The sequence below is a fragment of the Nuphar pumila genome, chromosome 13 (assembly GCF_984573655.1).
Source record: "Nuphar pumila chromosome 13, dmNupPumi1.hap1.1, whole genome shotgun sequence".
Lineage (NCBI taxonomy): Eukaryota > Viridiplantae > Streptophyta > Magnoliopsida > Nymphaeales > Nymphaeaceae > Nuphar > Nuphar pumila.
The window spans coordinates 7,462,894-7,482,170 of record NC_143261.1 but is presented as its reverse complement, the minus strand read 5'-3'; the positions used below and the strand labels follow the sequence as shown (position 1 = coordinate 7,482,170).

The 19,277-nt window shown below is 39.3% G+C and overlaps 1 protein-coding gene across 4 annotated transcripts in view; it reads right to left on the bottom strand.

Moving 5' to 3' along the window:
• The window catches only part of PFC1 (Ribosomal RNA adenine dimethylase family protein), a 44,924-nt gene that overhangs the window by 3,807 nt on the left and 21,840 nt on the right, over positions 1-19,277 (bottom strand). For all 4 annotated transcript variants that reach the window (XM_089985721.1, XM_089985719.1, XM_089985718.1 and 1 more), the window contains 2 exons: positions 16,524-16,608; positions 15,530-15,582 (listed from right to left, as the gene is read on the bottom strand). In XM_089985721.1, coding sequence (XP_089841847.1) covers positions 15,530-15,582; positions 16,524-16,608 — 138 coding nt within the window. The remainder of the gene's footprint in view (positions 1-15,529; positions 15,583-16,523; positions 16,609-19,277) is intronic.

The following is a 19,277-nucleotide window of genomic DNA, read 5'->3' as shown; positions in this document are numbered from 1 at the left end:
CCTCCAAGAACCTAAATGGAGCGGTGAGGCTATTGAATTGAGAGCCAAACAATTAGAAGAAGATCATTTCTTTAATTTTTTAAATGGGCTTAGACCCGAGTTTGAACAAACTAGATCCTCTCTCTTATCTTCTTTCTCTTCCCCTCCGTTGGAAGATGTGCTTACCAAATTAAGTGGAGAAGAAACTAGATTGGGAATGAATAAAACCAATCTAAGTGTGTTGGCCGTTCCCTCTAAAGATGAGGATGAGGGTGCTTATGCCGTCTCAAGACCGGGGAATAATGTTAAAACCTATAAACCCCCTCATTTTAACAAAAATTGAGGAAGAGAAAATGGTGGGCATTATGGAAGGAGAGATTATAGTAAGATCATATGCCATTTTTGCAAAGAACCGGGTCACATTAAACCGGTATGCCCTAAATGGAAGAAGATGGTGGCTATGTCTACTACTTTCCAATCAACCAAGGAAGAAGATCCTTCTACTTCTAATCATGCTACTTTGGCTCTCAATCAAATCATGGAAGCTCTTCAACCACTCTTCAAGGGATCCGTTTCCGGAGCCGCCATGACCACCTTCTCTCCTCCCGGTAAGACTCTTTGGCTCTTAGACTCGGGTGCATCCTTTCATATGACTCCAAATGTTTTTTCACTTTCTAAATACTCAAAAAATTTGTCACCCTCTTTTGTCTCCACCGCGGATGGGGCTTCTCTTGAAATAAAAGGAATTGGTGATTTTGAAAGACAAGGTTTTTTTATTCCAAAAGTTAGATTTATACCAAAACTAAATTTAAACTTGTTTTCCGTCTCTCAACTATCGGATCATGAGTGTGATATCAAATTCTCATCAAATAAATGTTGGATACTGGATCGCCGGTCCGGGAAGTTGATTGGGGAAGGCTCTAGGAAGGGAGATCTTTATCTCATGGAATTTCTTCAAATTCCAAAAACCTCTTTTTGTAATGTTGCCCAACATAAGGATATAAATGTTTGGCATAAACGCCTTGGGCATCCAAATATTGTCAAGCTTTCGTATTTACATTTTGCTAAAACCTTATGTAAAGACAATTTCAATTGTAATGATTGCATTCTTGGTAAAATGAGAAGCTTACCTTTTGGACAAAGAACTATGTTTTCAACCAAACCTTTCGAAATTGTGCATTCGGATGTATGGGGACCGGCACCCGTTGTGTCTAAGGGAGGTTTTTCATATTATGTTATTTATGTGGATGATTTTTCGAGGTATAGTTGGATATACTTCCTCAAACATAAACATGAGGTTTTCTCTACTTTCAAGATCTTTCACATGTTAATACAAAATCAATTCAATAGTAAATTACAAATTTTTAGAACCGACTCCGGGGGAGAATATCTCTCAAATGATTTCAAAAGTTATATTGAAAATAATGGGATTGTTCATCAAAGGTCTTGTCCCAAAACTCCCCAACAAAATGGGTTGGCCGAACGAAAACATAGACACATAATTGAAACTACAAGAACTTTGCTAATTTCTCAAAAAATTCCAAAAAGATTTTGGGCCGAAGCGGCTCTTGCATCGGTTTATCTCATCAACCGACTTTCATCCAAAAACTTGAATCAAATATCTCCATATGAAATCTTGTATAAAAAAGAACCCGACTACAATAGGTTAAGAATTTTTTGTTGTAAATGTTTTGTTCTCACCGATAAGAATGATAAATTATCCCCCAAAGCTATTCCTTGTGCGTTTTTAGGATATTCGGAAACCCAAAAAGGTTTTAGGTGTTATGATATTAAAAATGATAAACTATATGTTTCAAGAAATGTAACCTTTTTAGAAAACATAAGTGGTTTTGAAGAACACAAAACTCATGAAGATAATGCCGATTATTCCTTTTTGTTTGAACTATTATCTAGAAATGAAGATTTTTTTAGCGATGATGAATTAAAAGAGAATGAGGATATAAGTGAAAGTATTCCTCAAACCATTCATGATGAAGAAGAAATGATAAATGAACCAATTACCTATACTCATAGAGATAAAAGCACTTTTAGAAGTGCAATAGAGAAATATAGTGATCTTAGTGAATCTTCCAACAACTCTCGAAGAACCGAAAGATCTAGGAAAAATCCTTCTAGATTTATATCCTATGAGTCTTTTTCTCCAAAACATAGGGCATGTCTTAGTGCCATTCACTCATATCAAGAACCTAGAAATTTTAAAGAAGCTAAGGAAATGATTGAATGGAGGGATGCCATAGACAACGAACTTAGAGCCCTCAACAAAGCCAAAACGTGGGTTTTTCAATGTCTTCCAGAATGAAAGAAAACAATAGGATGTAGATGGGTTTTTAAAGTCAAAACCAAGAGTGATGGCACTCTTGAAAGGTATAAAGCCCGTCTTGTCGCAAAAGGATATAGTCAAGAATACGACATCGATTACGAAGAAACCTTTGCTCCTGTTGCACGAATGGTTATTGTAAGGCGTTTGATCACCATTGCATCTATTAAAAAATGGAATATTTACCAAATGGATGTTAAAAATGCATTTCTAAATGGGGACCTTAATGAAGAAGTCTACATGGATGCTCCTCCTAGTATGAACATACCAAAGGGGAAAGTCCTTCGTTTGCAAAAAACGCTTTATGGTTTAAAACAAGCTCCTAAGGCTTGGTATGATCGATTTAATGATGTAATGGTTCAAAATGGTTTTTCCTCATGCTACACTGACACTGCTCTGTTTGTCAAAAAGTCTGATGCAGGAATTGTGATTTTACTGTTGTATGTTGATGATATGTTGATAACAGGTAGTGACATAAAGGGCATCAGAAACATTAAAACCACTTTAAAAGAAAGGCTTGAAATGTCAGACCTGGGGTATCTGACTTACTTTCTTGGTATCGAGGTAGCCTACTCTCATAGAGGCTATTTTTTGTCTCAAACTAAACTTGCCTGTGAGATTCTTGACAGATCAGGTATTACTGATGATAAAATCTGTGAGACCCCTGAAATTGTGGGATCAAAAATGAAGATCGGTGATGGGAAACCTTTGGAGGATCCTACCCCCTACCGGCAACTTGTGGGATCTCTAATGTATCTTAGCATCACAAGGCCGGACATCTCTCATGCCGTGCATACTGCAAGCCAATTTCAGCATACTCCTACATCCGTTCATATGAGTGTCGTTCTCCGAGTTGTCAGATACTTAAAGGGAACTTTAAACAAGGGAGTTTTCCTTTCCTCTTCTTCTAAGTTGAATTTAATTGCATATACTGACTCTGATTGGGGAGGTGACCCAAATAACCGTCACTCCACTACAGGCTTTTGCATTTTTTTAGGTGAATCCCTGATCTCATGGAGATGTAAGAAGCAACAGAAGGTATCTCTATCATCCACCGAAGCAGAATATCGAGCCATGGCGTCTACAACTATGGAGATTGTCTGGATTCATCAGTTGCTGCAAGACATGGAGATTTCAATTAAAGAACCTACAAAGTTGTGTTGTGATAATAAGAGTGCAATCTATATTGCTAAGAATCACACGTTTCATGAGCGGACAAAGCATATTGAGATGGACTGCCATTATGTCCGAGAGGCATATCTACAAAAAGTCATCGACCTTCCTTATGTAACGTCAGAATATCAGTTGGCAGATTTCTTCACCAAGGCGTTTTGCTCTCCAAGATTCAACTTTCTCCTTAGCAAACTTTCGGTCATTGTGCCCTAAGTTTGAGGGAGGGTGTTAAAATGTATCTCTCTTTATGTAAATATTTATATATATATATATATATATAAAGAGAGATACATATACATATATATATCATGTATATATGTATATGTATCTATCTTTATATATATATATGTAAATATGTATGTTTCTTTTTTTTTCTTTCTTTTCTTGTAAAACCCGCAAGGGTATTTTAGTCATTCCTCTTTTGTGCATATTCATAATTATGAATATGCTGTAATTCTTTTTACTTTTTCACTTTTCTTCTTTGTCTTTTTTCTTTTTCATTTTTTTTGTCCTTATTTTTCGTTGACTCAAAGTCAACTTGAAGGGCTCAACACTAGCTGTTGAGCCTCTCCAACGGTTAGAATTCTAACCGTTGGAGGGGCTCCAACAGCTAGTGGAGCCCCTCCAAGGCTCCTTCTCTTATTATAAATAGGGGAGTTCCCCCTTTGTATTCTTCACTTCTTGGAGCTTTTGTTCTCCAATCTTCTCAATAAAATTCTTTATATTTTGTATGCCTTTGTGCATTTGAGTTTCTTTATTGTACCTTTGTGTACATTTGTTCTAAGTGTTCTTGTGCATTTGTGCACATTGGTGGTGTTGTGCTCATCGCACACTTTATCTCATTTTTGAGATATTTTCACAACCATCACGTGATCGTGTTTGTGAGAAAACATCCAAAAGTGCTCGTGAGGTCATGGTGATTGTGGTGACCCAGGAGGACATGTTTCTCAACATCTTCCTCTTTTTCTCTCTCTTCTAATCTTCCACATGGAGCACGATTCCAAGATTGACCTATCCTTCAAACTAAATGGATCTAATTATATGATGTGGGCCTCTGTCATGAAGAATTACCTTAAAGGAAAGAATCTTTGGAAACATGTGATGGACACTATTCTCGAACCTCAACTTGTACTCACAAAAGTAGAAGAAGATCAAGAGAAGGCTCTTGAAAGAGATGATCGTGCCAAAGTCATTCATGACTATCAAACAATTCAAACCAAAATAGAAGATTGAGAGAGTAACTATGCCAAGATTCTTGCATGGTTTATGATTATGTTGACACTAAAATATGTGCCAACATTGTAAAGTTTAGAAAGGCCAATAATGCTTGGTCATTTATAAAAAGAATGTATACTCAAAAGATCTTGCAAGACAATTTTTCTTGTAAGAGAAAATTAGAACCATCAAACAAGGGGACATGAGTGTCCGCGATTATTTTAATGCACTATCCCCTCTAATGGGATGAGTTGGCACTTCTTCAACCCAAATGGATTGCTAGTGAAGACATGGAGCTAAGAAGGGAACAAATGAAAAAAGAATACATTTTCAAATTCTATATGGACTTTGCCTCGAATTTGAACAAGTGAGGTTGTCACTTCTTCATACATCATCTCCTTTACTTCTTAAGGATGTCATTCCTGAAGTTTGTCAAGAGGAGACTCGTCATAGTATGACAAATTGGAGATGAAGTGTTCGCGGTGTCTAAGCCTGACAACAATTTAAAGACCTATAAACCTCCACACTATGGGAGGCAAAACAACTATGGTGAAAGAAAAATCATCAAGTCACTTTTGCAATAAACCGGGTCACATCAAACCGGTTTGTCCTAAACTCAAGAACAAAGTGACCTCAATTGGAGAATCCACACTCAAGATGGAGTAGACAAGCAAAAAAGGAGACCTTAAAAATACTTTCTCTCTCTCTCAACTAACAGAGTCACTTCAACAAATTCTCAAATCCTCATTTGCATCAGGTGCCACCATTGCTCTCCTCCAGGTATGTGTTCTTGGATCATCGACTCAAGAGCCTCTTTTCATATGACACTTCATGAGAACTCTCTTTTCGACATATACATCAACTCAAATTTATCTTATGTTTCACCTGCCGATGGGACTTCTTTAAAAATTAAAAGTATTAGGACTTTATACTCAAAAACTCCTTAAAAAAATTGTTTCAAAAAGTTAGAATAGTTCCTAAATTTAACTTAAATATTTTCTAGGTTTCTCAAATTTCCGACCATGGTTGTGAAATATCTTTCTCATCAAAAGGTTGTACCATGCAGGAACTCCGGTCAGGAAAGCGGATTAAGCAAGGCCATAAGAGAGAAGATCTTTACTACATAATTTTTTTGATTATTCCTTCTAAGTCATTTTGTAATTATGTCCAAGAAAAAAATATCAAAATTTGGCATAAGAGACTTAGACAACCTAGCAAGGTTGACAGACTAGGAAGCGAAAGTGAGAAATGATACGGGAAGCGGAAGCGAAAAACAATACGGGAAGCAGAAGCGAAAGCGAGAAGTGATACATTTTAAAATGGGAATCAAAATGGAATGCAAATAAAAACTAAAATAAAAGTGACTTCTTAAATTTCATGATTTTTTAGTATAAGAATTGAATTTTTAACAAAATCTAAAAATGATGACTGTGAGAAAACACATAGAAGTGAGCGAGAAGTGTGAGAGGAAACACATAAAAAACATGAAAAGTAGAGTGAGAGAACATATAAGAATAATAGATAAAGTGTGTGCAAAGAATACAAGAGAGGAAACACATAAAAAACATGAAAAGTAGAGTGAGAGAACATATAAGAATAATAGATGAAGTGTGTGCAAAGAATAGAAGTGTGGGAGAATCGAAATTCTCATCAAGTTTCAGAAGCGAGGAGTTTCGCGCTTCCGAAGCAAGTTTCTAGGAAGCAGGCTTCCCACCTATCTAAAAAGCTTCTGGTAACTCTGCATCCTAGCCTTTCAAAGATGCATCTCCTTCCTTTTTTGGAGACTTGTTGGAATGAAAAATACATTACTTGTAAAGATTGTATTTTTGGAAAAATAAAATCTATACATTTTTCTCGTAGAACCTTTGTTTCTAAAAGACCTTTTGAGTTGGTGCACTCGGATGTACGGGGACCCTTTCCGGTTATATCAAAAGGTGGTTACTCTTATTATGTCGTATGTATTGATGACTTCACAAGATATGCATGGGTCTACTTCCTTAATTTAAAATCGGATGTATTCTCTTTTTTTAAAGAATTTCACATGATGATTAAAAATCAATTTCAAAGTGATTTCAATTCTTAGATCCGATTTGAGGGGCGAATATATGTCAAATAATTTTCAAGATTTGAGAAAAAATGGCATTTGTAATCAAAGATCTTGTCCTAGAACCCCTCAACAAAATGGGTTAGCAGAAAAAAAAAATATAATGGAAACCGTTAGAACCCTACTTATTTCTAAAATTGTTCCTAAGAAATTGTGGATCGAAGTCATTTTGACTTCAACATACTTAATAAATAGAATGCCCTTGTTCCCTTGCGACTTACAGTGTACAGTTGCGCTTAGAGTCTGCTTTGCTTTTGTTGAGTCTGATGTAAGCTGCCCGGTGAATCAATACCCCGAAGAGGCAGCCCGTATACTTGAACTGTAATAGCCTGCGGGCAAAATTGTGAATGAAGTAAATGTGTTGAGCTTTCTTTTGTTCACCCTCGTTGTGATTGCTTCTTGTGATTGCAATTCCTCTCCCTCTATTCTCTCTTGCTCTCTTGCACTCTGATTACAAGCTTCCGCGACCGGCAAGCAAGCTGACGAGTAGGCTTGCGGCGGTAAGGAAGGACCGTCGCACCGCGCTGGCTCATTGAAGGAAATAGGCCCGTGACAAGTGGTACCAGAGCCCGTTCTCGTGCTGGGGAAGGGACTCCGGAGTCGGTGTCGACAGACATACCGACAGGCTGCGATTTGTGAGCAAGACATCGTGGCGCCTTATCAACACTTGCGCAACACCAAAGGCAAGGCAGTTGCCGAAGCTGAGAAGATAGGTTCACCTCGGGGCCAAGAAGAGTTGGTTGCAACTGTTAACAAGCTGGTGGAAGATGTGACTTCGCATGATGAAGCGATTTCACGCGCATGTGAATCATTCAATGGATTGAATGATGTGGTGGCGAGCCTGCAAGAGCAGGTGAACTTACTAATGGGGCAGGTCACTTCATTGACGACTACAGTGACCAATCTTGAGTTGAGGAACCGTACGTTGCAGCGGACGGTGACCCTAAATGGCGGAAATGGTGAGAGACTATCAAGGATTAATGTGCCAAGACCCGCAAAATTCAATGGTTCTCGTGACAGCAAGGCCATTGAGAACTTCTTGTTCCAAGTAGAAGACTACTTGGATATCCAGAATGTGACTCTTGAAGATCTAAGGATTAAGGCCGCAGCGGCCTTACTTGATGGGGATGCTATTGCTTGGTGGAAGTGGAAGCGCAATGACATGGAGAGGGGTTAATGTGTGATAGACACCTTTGATGACTTCAAAGTAGAGTTGCGCAACTACTTCATGCCAAGAAATGCGCAGAAACAGGCTTACCGGATAGTTCGTGAGCTCAAACACACTGGTTCGTTGCAAGACTATGTCAGAACGTTCCAGAAGCTTATGCTGGAGATACCTAACATGCCAGAAGACGACATGCTCAACTGGTTTATTGTGGGACTTCAACCATGGGCACAGTCTGAAGTAGAAAGGAGCAACCCCCGTATTTTGGAAGATGCATATGTGGCGGCTGAGCGCTTAGTTGACACTCAGCGCAAGCCTTTCACCCCATCAACCAAAGTTGGGAAGAAGCCTGACCACAGAGGCAAGAAGGATGAGCAGCGCAATGATAAAGGTGAGGCGTCGACACACCATCAATCCGAAAAGAAACAGAACTACACAAAGCATAACAACAGCAACAAGGGTGCGGTTGTGACATGTTGGTTCTGTGGTGATAGACATATCGCCCGACAATGCCCAAAGTGCCTTGTAAAGGACGACGGGCAAGCCAATGCTGCACAGGAATAATGCAGCGATACTGAATGCAGTGACACTGAGACTATGCAACCGAGGATCGGCGTCATGCGATCGATCAATGCAGCCAAAAGTTGTGCAGCTAAAAACATGCAAGTTAGTAAGGAACTCATGTACGCTGAAGTTATTATGAATGAAAAGTCTACTTCAGCAATATGATAGACTCCGGGGCCACACACAACTTTCTCTCGCGGGAAGAGGCAGAGCGATTGGGCTTGAAGCATGGGCCAAAGCAGAGGACCATTAAAACGGTAAACTCTAAGGCCAAGCCCATCCTTGGTGAAGCAAGGGATGTGGCTATTCAAGTGGGAAGTTGGGTCGGTAAAGCCAACTTCTCTGTGGTGCCCCTGGACGATTTCAAGATGATTTTGGGTATGGAGTTTCTGCAAAGCCAGAATGTTATGATGTTGCCAAAATTCAACACGCTGACGATCATGGAGTCAGACCTGTCTCACACAGTGCAGTGCCTTACGCAGAAAGGCAAGTCTTCAGTGTTGTCGGCAATGCAACTAAAGAAGGGTGTCAAGCATGGGGAGCAGACATTCTTAGTGGCAGTGCGCGCAGAGGAAGAGAAGGTGGAAGCAGCAGTGCCACCGACCCTAGCCCCACTATTGGAGGAGTTTCGGAGGGTGATGCCCCCGGAATTGCCAAAGCGTCTTCCACCAAGACGCGAGGTCGACCACAAGATTGAGTTGACCCCGGGAGCGAAGCCTCCTGTAATGGTTCCATACCGTATGGGGCCAGCTGAGCTGAAGGAACTGCGCAGGCAGTTAGACGAGATATTGGACGCAGGCATTGTTCGCCCATCAAAAGCCTTATTTGGTGCCCCGATCCTTTTCCAGATGAAACATGATGGCTCTAAACGGTTATGTGTGGATTACCGTGCCTTGAATAAGATCACGGTGAAGAACAAGTACCCATTGCCATTGATAGCGGACTTGTTCGATCAGCTAGGCAGTGCCCGTATCTTTTCCAAGCTAGATCTGCGATCGGGTTACTGGCAAGTGAGGATTGCCGAAGGTGATGAGCCGAAAACAACTTGCGTCACCCGCTATGTTGCTTACGAATTTCTAGTAATGTCATTCGGGTTGACAAATGCTCCAGCCACGTTCACGACTTTAATGAACCAGATCTTCTACCCTTACTTAGACAAGTTTGTGGTAGTCTACCTGGATGATATCGTGATCTACAGCAACAACATGGAGGAACATGCCTTGCACTTGTGAACAGTATTTCAGGTGTTGAAGGAGAATGACCTCTATGTCAAACGAGAGAAGTGTCTCTTCGAGCAGGAGGAGATCAGCTTCCTTGGTCACGTTGTGGGGCGTGGTGTGCTGTGTATGGATGGGCAGAAGATAAGGGCCATCCAGGAATGGGTTCCGCCAAGCAAAGTGTCAGAATTGCGGTCATTCCTCGGTTTGGCAAACTATTATCGGCGTTTCATCGAAGGTTATTCCCTCATTGCTGCACTCCTCACAGATTTGTTAAAGAAGAATCGGGTATGACTCTGGACTAGAGCGTGCCAAGATGCCTTCGATGGCTTGAAGAAAGCCTTAGTGAGGGAGTCAGTGCTGCGACTGCCTGATCATTCGAGACCCTTTGAAGTCCACACTGATGCCTCAGACTTTGCCATTGGCGGAGTTATTATGCAAGATGGTCATCTGATCGCATATGAGAGTCGCAAACTGAAGGATGCAGAGAGGTGTTACACAGTGCACGAACGTGAGATGACCGCCATTGTGTATTGCCTCAGGACCTGGCGGCACTACCTTTTGGGTGCCGAGTTCGTCATCAAGACGGACAATGTGGCCACGAGCTATTTTCAGACGCAAAAGAAGTTAACGCCCAAGCAAGCTCGATGCCAGATGTTTTTGGCTGAGTTCGACTTTGCCTTAGAGTACAAGGTTGGAAAGACCAATGTTGTGGCGGATGCCCTGAGCCGTAGGGCTGAATTGGCTGTTGCGCGCGCAGAGCCTTCTGAAGTGCATTTGGAGGGCGCATTGCTGAGCCGCATCCGCGAGGGTACGCAGCAGGATCCGACCGCACAACACCTTGTTTATCTGGCACAGGCAGGGAAGACTCGACGATTTTGGCTACAAGATGACCTCCTCGTAACAAAAGGGGGACGCATCTTTGTACCACGGTGGGGAAGCCTTCGCCGAGAGCTACTCAAGGAGTGCCATGATACACTATGGGCTGGCCATCCTGGTCAGGAGCGGACCTTAGCACTCCTTGAGCGCGGCTACTATTGGTCGTAGATGAGAGACGACGTTGAGGGGTATGTGCGGACATGCCTCATCTGCCAGCAAGATAAGGGAACAAACCAGAAGGTTGCCGGTCTCCTTGAGCCTCTACCAATTCCAGAACGTCCTTGGGATAGCATCTCCATGGACTTTATTGTTAGTCTGCCGAAGGTAGAGGGCCTCAATTCTATTTTGGTTGTGGTGGATCGTTTCTCAAAGTATGCCACCTTCATCCCAGCTTCCAAGGAGTGCCCTGCAGAGAAGACTGTAGAGTTGTTCGTAAAGCATGTGGTGAAGCACTGGGGCATACCAAAGAGCATTGTGAGTGATCGCGATGCTCGCTTCACGGGCAAGTTCTGGTGTGAAGTATTTCGGCTACTTGGCTCTGAGTTGTTGTTTTCAACTAGCTTCCATCCGCAGACAGATGGGCAGACAGAGCGTATCAACGGGATACTGGAGCAGTACCTGAGGCATTTTGTTAGTGCCAATCAGAAAAATTGGGTGAAGCTCCTTGATGTGGCACAGTTTTGTTATAATCTGCAGAAGAGCGAGTCTTCAGGCCACAGTCCGTTCGAGATAGCCACGGGGCAGCAGCCACTGACCCCTCACACTCTTGCCACACAAGAAAAGGGAAGGTCATTTGTTCGCGACTGGCACGAGCAAAATGAGTTGGCGAAGGCATTCTTACACAAAGCGGCAAAGAGAATGAAAAGTGGGCGGACAAGCACCGTCGGCCCGCAGGGTTCCAAGTTGGGGACCAAGTGTTGGTGAAGTTATATCCTAGTCGCATAGGCATCTTCCGTGGGCGGCACCGCGGACTACTCAGAAAGTATGAGGGACCCTTCACCATCACGAAGAAGGTGGGCAAGTTGGCATACAAGCTGGAGTTGCCCCCAGACTTCAAGGTGCACCCGGTGTTCCACGTGTGCAACCTCAAGCAGTTCCATTCAGATGATGGAGACCCGGAACGCAGTGTGCCACAACGCGCTCCCATCATGCAGAGGGCCCCGGCAGCACAACGGGCCGAGAAGCACCTCAGTCAGATCCTTCGCCATAAGGTCAACTACTTGGGGCAAACGAAGAAATACTTGGTGCAGTGGAAGGAAACAGCGGAACCAACGTGGGAGCCTGCATTTCGAATGAACAACCGCTACCCGGCTGAAGTCAGGGCTTACCACGAAACAGATGGCGCCGAGGACGGCGCATGATTTGAAGGGGGGAGCATGTTCCCTTGCGACTTACAGTGTACAGTTGCGCTTAGAGTCTGTTTTGCTTTTGTTGAGTCTGATGTAAGCTGCCCGGTTCAGGTGAATCAATACCCCGAAGGGGCAGCCCGTATACTTGAACTGTAATAGCCTACGGGCAAAATTGTGAATGAAGTAAATGCGTTGAGCTTTCTTTTGTTCACCCTCGTTATGATTGCTTCTTGTGATTGCAATTCCTCTCCCTCTATTCTCTCTTGCTCTCTTGCACTCTGATTACAAGCTTCCGCGACCGGCAAGCGAGCTGACGAGTAGGCTTGCGGCTGTAAGGAAGGACCGTCGCGCCGCGCTGGCCCATTGAAGGAAATAGGCCCGTGACAGCCCTATTCTTTAAAAAATATTTTTCATTTGAAAATTTGTTTAAAATGTCACCTGATTTCAAAAGATTATGTATTTTTTATTATAAATGCTTTATGCTTTCCCATAAAAGTGATAAGTTATCACTAAAGTCCTTTGAATGTGTCTTCATGGGATATGGTAACAATAAAAAAGGGTATTCATGTTTTGACTCTAAAAACAATAAACTTTGTGTCCAAAGATGTAACCTTCTTGAAAAATGAAAATGAATTCGATAAAGAAAATATTAAAAAAGAATTAGACTATGCATTCTTGTTTGATCTCTTTCTAAGGCAAGAAATTGATTCTTGTGAATCAAATGATTGTGAGATAAATTGTGATGATGATAATGTTTGTGAACATGCTCTAGATAATGATGTTCTTGATGAAAATCATGACAATGGTTCTTTAGAGTTATCTCCTGTTAATGACAACTTAATTAAAAACTCCTCTCAAAATGTTCAAGTTTATACCCAGCGGATACAAGGAGACTTATGAAAAATATTCTCAAGACCTTCCAATAGATGAAACACCTAGTCAAGATTTGACTCTAGAAAACACCACACTTAGGAAATCTCATAGAACTTTCAATCCATCAAATTGGTTTGTATCCTATGAGACTTTCTCACTAAACTATAGGGCATGCCTACTAGCTATTCATTCCTATTACAAACCCTCTCATTATAATGAAGCCAAAGATAATCCTCATTAGATTGAAGCTATGAATGAAGAATTAGAAGCCCTTTGAAAGGCCCATACTTGGGAAATAGTGAATTTACCTTCAGGAAAGAAACCTATAGGATGCAGGTGGGTATTTAAGGTTAAAACTAAAAGTGATGAAACTCTAGAAAGATGCGAAACTAAATTAGTTGTCAAAGGTTACTCACAAGAATATGAAATTGATTACGAAAAACCCTTTGCACCTATAGCTAGGATCACTAGTGTTAGAACTCTCATAGTTGTTACATCTATTAAAAAATGGCTTATTTACCAATTAGATGTAAATTTTTTTTTTTTAATGGTGATCTTAGTGAAGAAGTATATATGGATCCTCCACCGGGATTTAATATTGAAAAAGAGAAAAAATTAAAATTGAGAAAGGCGTTATATGGTCTTAAATGAGCCCTAAGGCTTGGTACGATCGATTTAGTGTTGTTATGATAAGTTTGGGTTTTCGGTCTTGTTATTATGACACTACTCTCTTTGTTAGGAATACAGGTACAAATATCATAACATTGTTGTTATATATAGATGATATGATAATTAAAGGAAGTGATAAAAATAGAGTTAGTAAAATTAAAAATGTTTTAAAAAAAATTGATATGTCTGATTTGGGTTTCTTGAGATATTTTCTAGGTATTAAGGTCGCATAATCTCCCAGACGTTATATCCTATCACAAATGAAACTGGTTGCTGACATTTGTACTAAGTAAGAAATTTTAGATGATAAGAAGGTGTCAATGCAAAGTTAAGGCTTGAATATAGGACACTACTAGAAGATCCTACACCATATCGACAACTGACAAAATCTCTTACATACTTATCCATTACTAGACCTGACAGTTCATGCAGTCAGTTGCAGATGAGTACAGTACTAAGGATCATTAGATATATTAAAAATTCAATAAGAAAATGACTTTTCTCATCCTCATCCTCCTCTCTAGATTTACTTGCTTATATTGATGTCAACTGGGAGGAAATCCTAATGATAAGATCTCAACCACTGGTTTCTGTGTGTTTTTAGGTAACTCTCTGATCTCTTGGAGGTGCAAGAAACAACAGGTCTCATTATCTTCTACTGAAGCTGAATATCGGGCAATGACTATGACAACAATGAAACTTGTATGGCTGAGGAACTTTCTCAAAGATATGGGAATTGTTATCTCAAAACCACAGAAAATGTGTTGTGATAATAAAAGTGTGATCTACGTTGCAAGCAATCACATATTCCATGAGCGTACAAAGCATATAGAAATGGACTGACATTATGTACATGATTAATATTTAAGAGGAACTATTGAATTGTCGTATGTCACCTTCGAGTACCAGCTTGTGAATTTCTTCACCAAAGCTCTTCCTACACCACGGTTCATTTTTCTTCTCAATAAACTTTCGGTGATCCCACCGTAAGTTTGAGGGGGAGTGTTAAAATATATATCTATATAGTTATATATATATATAACTATATATATGTTATGTAATTTATATTGCCTATCAAGGTCATTTTGCTCATTTTACTCTTATAATAGGTATTGTCTATTAGGGACAGTTTTGTCTTTTGTATCTTTATTTTTTTCCTTATTTTTTGTCCTTTTTTATATTGTGTAAGGGCTTTTTGGTCAAAAGACCATAGAGTCGGGAGCTCCAAAATGCCCATTACTTGTATATAATGGGGTTGTTTGCTCCACCTTGTAGCTCATGCTTTTGCTAAGCATATTTGAGATTAATACAATATTTTTTTTATTTCTTGTGTTCTTGTTAAGCTCTTTGAAGCTCTTGTATGCATTTTGTGCTTGTATAGTGCCTTTGTATTGTCCCTTAGTGCACTAGTGTATGTGTTTGTGCACATTGTATTTTTGCTTTCCACTTGTTTCATTACAGCTGGTTCTGAAAATCAGGTAGTTAATATATTCACGAAATGATTATCGAAGGCGCGATTTTGGTTTCTTAAAGGAAAGCTGTCCATGATCAAGAAGACATGTACAACTTGAGGGAGGCTGTTAGAAATACTGTGTTTGTATGTAAGGGTAAAGTGGTCAGATGCTGTGTTTTGTATTGTAATGTAATATGCTGAATGTATTAAGGGTAAATCAGTATTTTGTCATACCCTAATACAATGTTTATATGCTGATTAATGAAAACAGAACCCACAAGGAAAAATCATGGAATTCTTGGCTGCACACCTTGTCTTCTTCCTCTCTCACGTGTATGCAGATCTCAGTGAAGGCATGGGCTTTTAATAACATCACATTCAACAAACAACGAACCAAAGAACAAATATGAACCAAAACTTTCAATCTTCTTTCTTTCTTTTTAGTTTTTTATTTCAAAACATAAAGTAATTTAATAAGCTCCATTTAACAGCCTGATGCTTCACATATAACTGGCGTCCCTAAGATGTGTAACTCACAATAAAAAACTTACATTTGGTTGTGGGAAAAAATTGGTCCTCGGGACTTTAAACTTGTATTCAGGTTCTGAAGAAATAACAAAAGAATGTGTCCAATCAGTAGAAGAGAAAACTCCATTGCATAAGACCCCTATAATTGACTAATTAATAGAACACTTAAGAATAATAAATAACCCAAATGTTAAGATGCAACAAAAATGTGGATATTCCATCATAAAGCCTCACACAACAACTTCATCTATTGGAATTTCTGGTCTGCCTTAGAAATAAATTAACAAAAAAGAACTTAAATTAGCCTCCAAAAACATGGAAAGTGTTGGAGATCAGCAAATTTAGAAATATGGATTGGGTGCTTTCATTTTCTACCATAGATTCTCAGCAAAATGAGATCCACTAAAGATACACCATTCCTGAAGATCTATTGGAATCTTGTGGTCCTATTTTGCTGTCTAATATACAAGAGAATGAAAAGAAAAACTTTTGCATAAAATATAAACTAAGGAATTTAGCTTGAAGCACTGACATTAAATCCCTGCCTACAAGAACTGTAAGAATTATTTTTCTGTTGGTAAATAGCCCAGATGGCATCCATCAGTGGGATTTGAACTCAAGAGACCTTTGTCAAAAGAGCAATTGCTTTCTTAAAAGTTAAGAAGAAAAAGTGACCTCAATTTTATTTTATTAGAAATTTAGGAGAAAATTAAGATGCTAAAAGCTCTTTTCTTTTTTTTTCACCACTGCCCCCCCCCCCCCCACCCACCCACATATGTTTGGCAACTTTTGTGAAAAATAGTGCTTCTCCAGCAAGCAGATCATGTGGTCCTCTAAGAACGTTTGTTTGTCAATTTCAGTGTGTGTGTGTGTGTGTGTGCGCGTGTGTTTTCCATGAGACTTAAAAACAATAAACTTGGTTTAAAGCAGTACTCATTTATCATCCAAAAATTTGAAGCAACTTCATGGGATTTAAAAAAAATTATTACCCATAGTGAAGTTTATCAAATGCCATACCTGAATAAAAGTTTACTAAAATATTGACTGGGCGGTACTCAGATGTTCGCAAAGAAGCATCAACCAAGCGCAAAGCAGTTTCATCCTAAAGGCAAAAAAGTTGACATCAATGTCATAAACTCTTCCATGTAATTTGTTTTCAGGAACGTGGTACAATTCTATATAAGATATAGGCATAATCATAAATCACAACAGTGTTCTGTTGTAGGTACTAACTCAAAGTCTACACAGCGAGTATAAATGGCACTCTGTGTACTGACTGAAGCTCTATCAAACTTAGACATTTAATAAATATGGTATAAAAAAAATGCCCATTCCAACCTTTTGGACCTAAAGATAAACCACAAACTCAAGGTGCATTCACAACAATCTGGATTGCTTGGCCCACCAGACTGTATTGATCATCATATTGTTTATTGTTTATATATACATATATATACTTATTGTTTTGCATATGTATATATCTATATACATTAATATGTATATATATATATATATATATAGAGAGAGAGAGAGAGAGAAATGGTAAGTGCGAAATTGATATGTGCTAAATGGTTTTTTCTGCCGTTCTGACCCCATAAATGTGTTGAGCATGACCGATTTACGAGGAATCCACACCTAGATCATGTGTGTTCGATGAAAAAAATGATATTTGGAGCCTCGAAAATTTACAAAGATTTCGAACCATTGATTTTTCGAACCTTATAAAAACCCACCCATGTGTCAGAATCGAACACTTCAAGAGCTGATCCCTATAAAACCAAGTACATAGATCACATCTTGTGAAAGTATCTTAAACAAGATACTATGATCAAGACCTTAATATTCTTGATGATAAACGCGTGCATATATGCACAATAAGGACACTTTAGAACACTTGTGTACAAAGGCACAACTCACTAAATCCCACAAATGTACACACATAAAAATATAAGAGATTTGTATTGAAGAATTTGGAGAGCATAAGCTCCAAGAATGAATACAAAAAGGGGGGAGACCCCTATATATAATACACAAAAAGGGGGCCTTGGAGAGGCCCCAATGTGATCGTTGGAGCCCCTCCAACGGTCACAAATGTGACCGTTGGATGGGCCCAACGATCATATTGGGTCCCTCCAATTACAATTCAAAAAAGATAAAAAAGAAAAGTAAAAAAAGGAAAAAGAAAAAGGTAAAAAGAAATAAAAAGAAAAGGAGAATTACATGCACATTCAAAAGGGAATATGCGCAAAAGAGGAAAAGACTAAAATACCCTTATGGCTTATATATATATATATATATGTATCTTTCTTTATATATAAAATATATACGGACATTACAATTTAACACCCCCCCTCAAACTTAAGGCATGATGACTGAAAGTTTGCCAAGAAGGAATTGGAAACATGGAGAACACAGAACTTTGGTGAAGAAATCTGTCAACTGATATTCTGAAGTTACATACGGAAGATCTATGACTCCTTTGAGATATGCTTCTTGAACATAATGATAATCCATCTCAATGTGTTTAGTCCGCTCATGAAAAGTATGATTTTTGGCAATATAAATTGCACTCTTGTTATTACAACATAGCTTGGTGGGCCCTTCAACATTGATCCCCATATCTTCTAATAACTGATGAATCCCTACAATTTCTATGGTAGTAGTAGTCATGGCTCAATATTCAGCTTCAGTTGAGGATAAAGACACTTTTTGTTGCTTCTTGCATCTCCATGAGATCAGTAAATCTCCTAAAAACACACAAAAACCGGTGGTCGAGTGACGATTATTTGGGTCATCTCCCAAGTCAGAGTCAATATAAGCAATTAATTTTAATTCAAAAGAAGAGAATAAAAATACTCCCTTATTTAGTGTACCCTTTATGTATCTTACGACCTGCAGGATTGCACTCATGTGAACCGATGTTGGTACATGTTGAAACTGACTTGCAGTATGAACTGCATGAGAAATATCTGGTCTAGTAATACTCAGATACATCAATGATCCCACAAGCTGTCTGTAGGGGGTGGGATCAGAGAGAGGAATACCATCATCAATCTTCATTTTGTCTCCCACTATAGCAGGAGTTTCACAAACCTTATCATCTGTAATACCTGACCTGTCAATAATCTCAGAGGCAAGTTTAGTTTGAGATAAAAAATACCCTCTATGAGAGTATGCTACTTCAATACCCAAAAAATAAGTTAGAAAACCTAAATCAGACATTTCAAATCTATCTTTCAAAAGTGATTTTATACTTTTAATCCCTTTAGAATCACTTCCGGTTATAAGCATATCATCCACATATAAAAGCAGAATGACAATCCCTGCATTGTTTTTTCTTACAAACAAGGCAGTGTCAATGAAACAGGATAAAAAACCATTTTTCTAACATTATGGAGTTAAACCTATCATACCAAGCCTTGGGGGCTTGTTTTAAACCATAAAGTGCTTTGTAAAGGCGAAACACTTTCCCTTTGGGAGTCTCCATTCCTGGTAGAGCATCCATATATACATCTTCATTTAGATCATCATTTAGGAAGGTGTTTTTAACATCCATTTTATAGATGTTCCATTTGTTGATTGAGGCAACGGTGATAAGACATTGGATAGTGATCATTCGGGCCACAGGGGCAAAAGTTTCTTCATAGTCAATTCTATATTCTTAACTATATCCCTTTGCAACTAATCTCGCCTTATATCTCAAAAGAGATCCATCGCTCTTAATTTTTACTTTAAATACTCATCTACATCCTATTGTTTTCTTACTCTTAG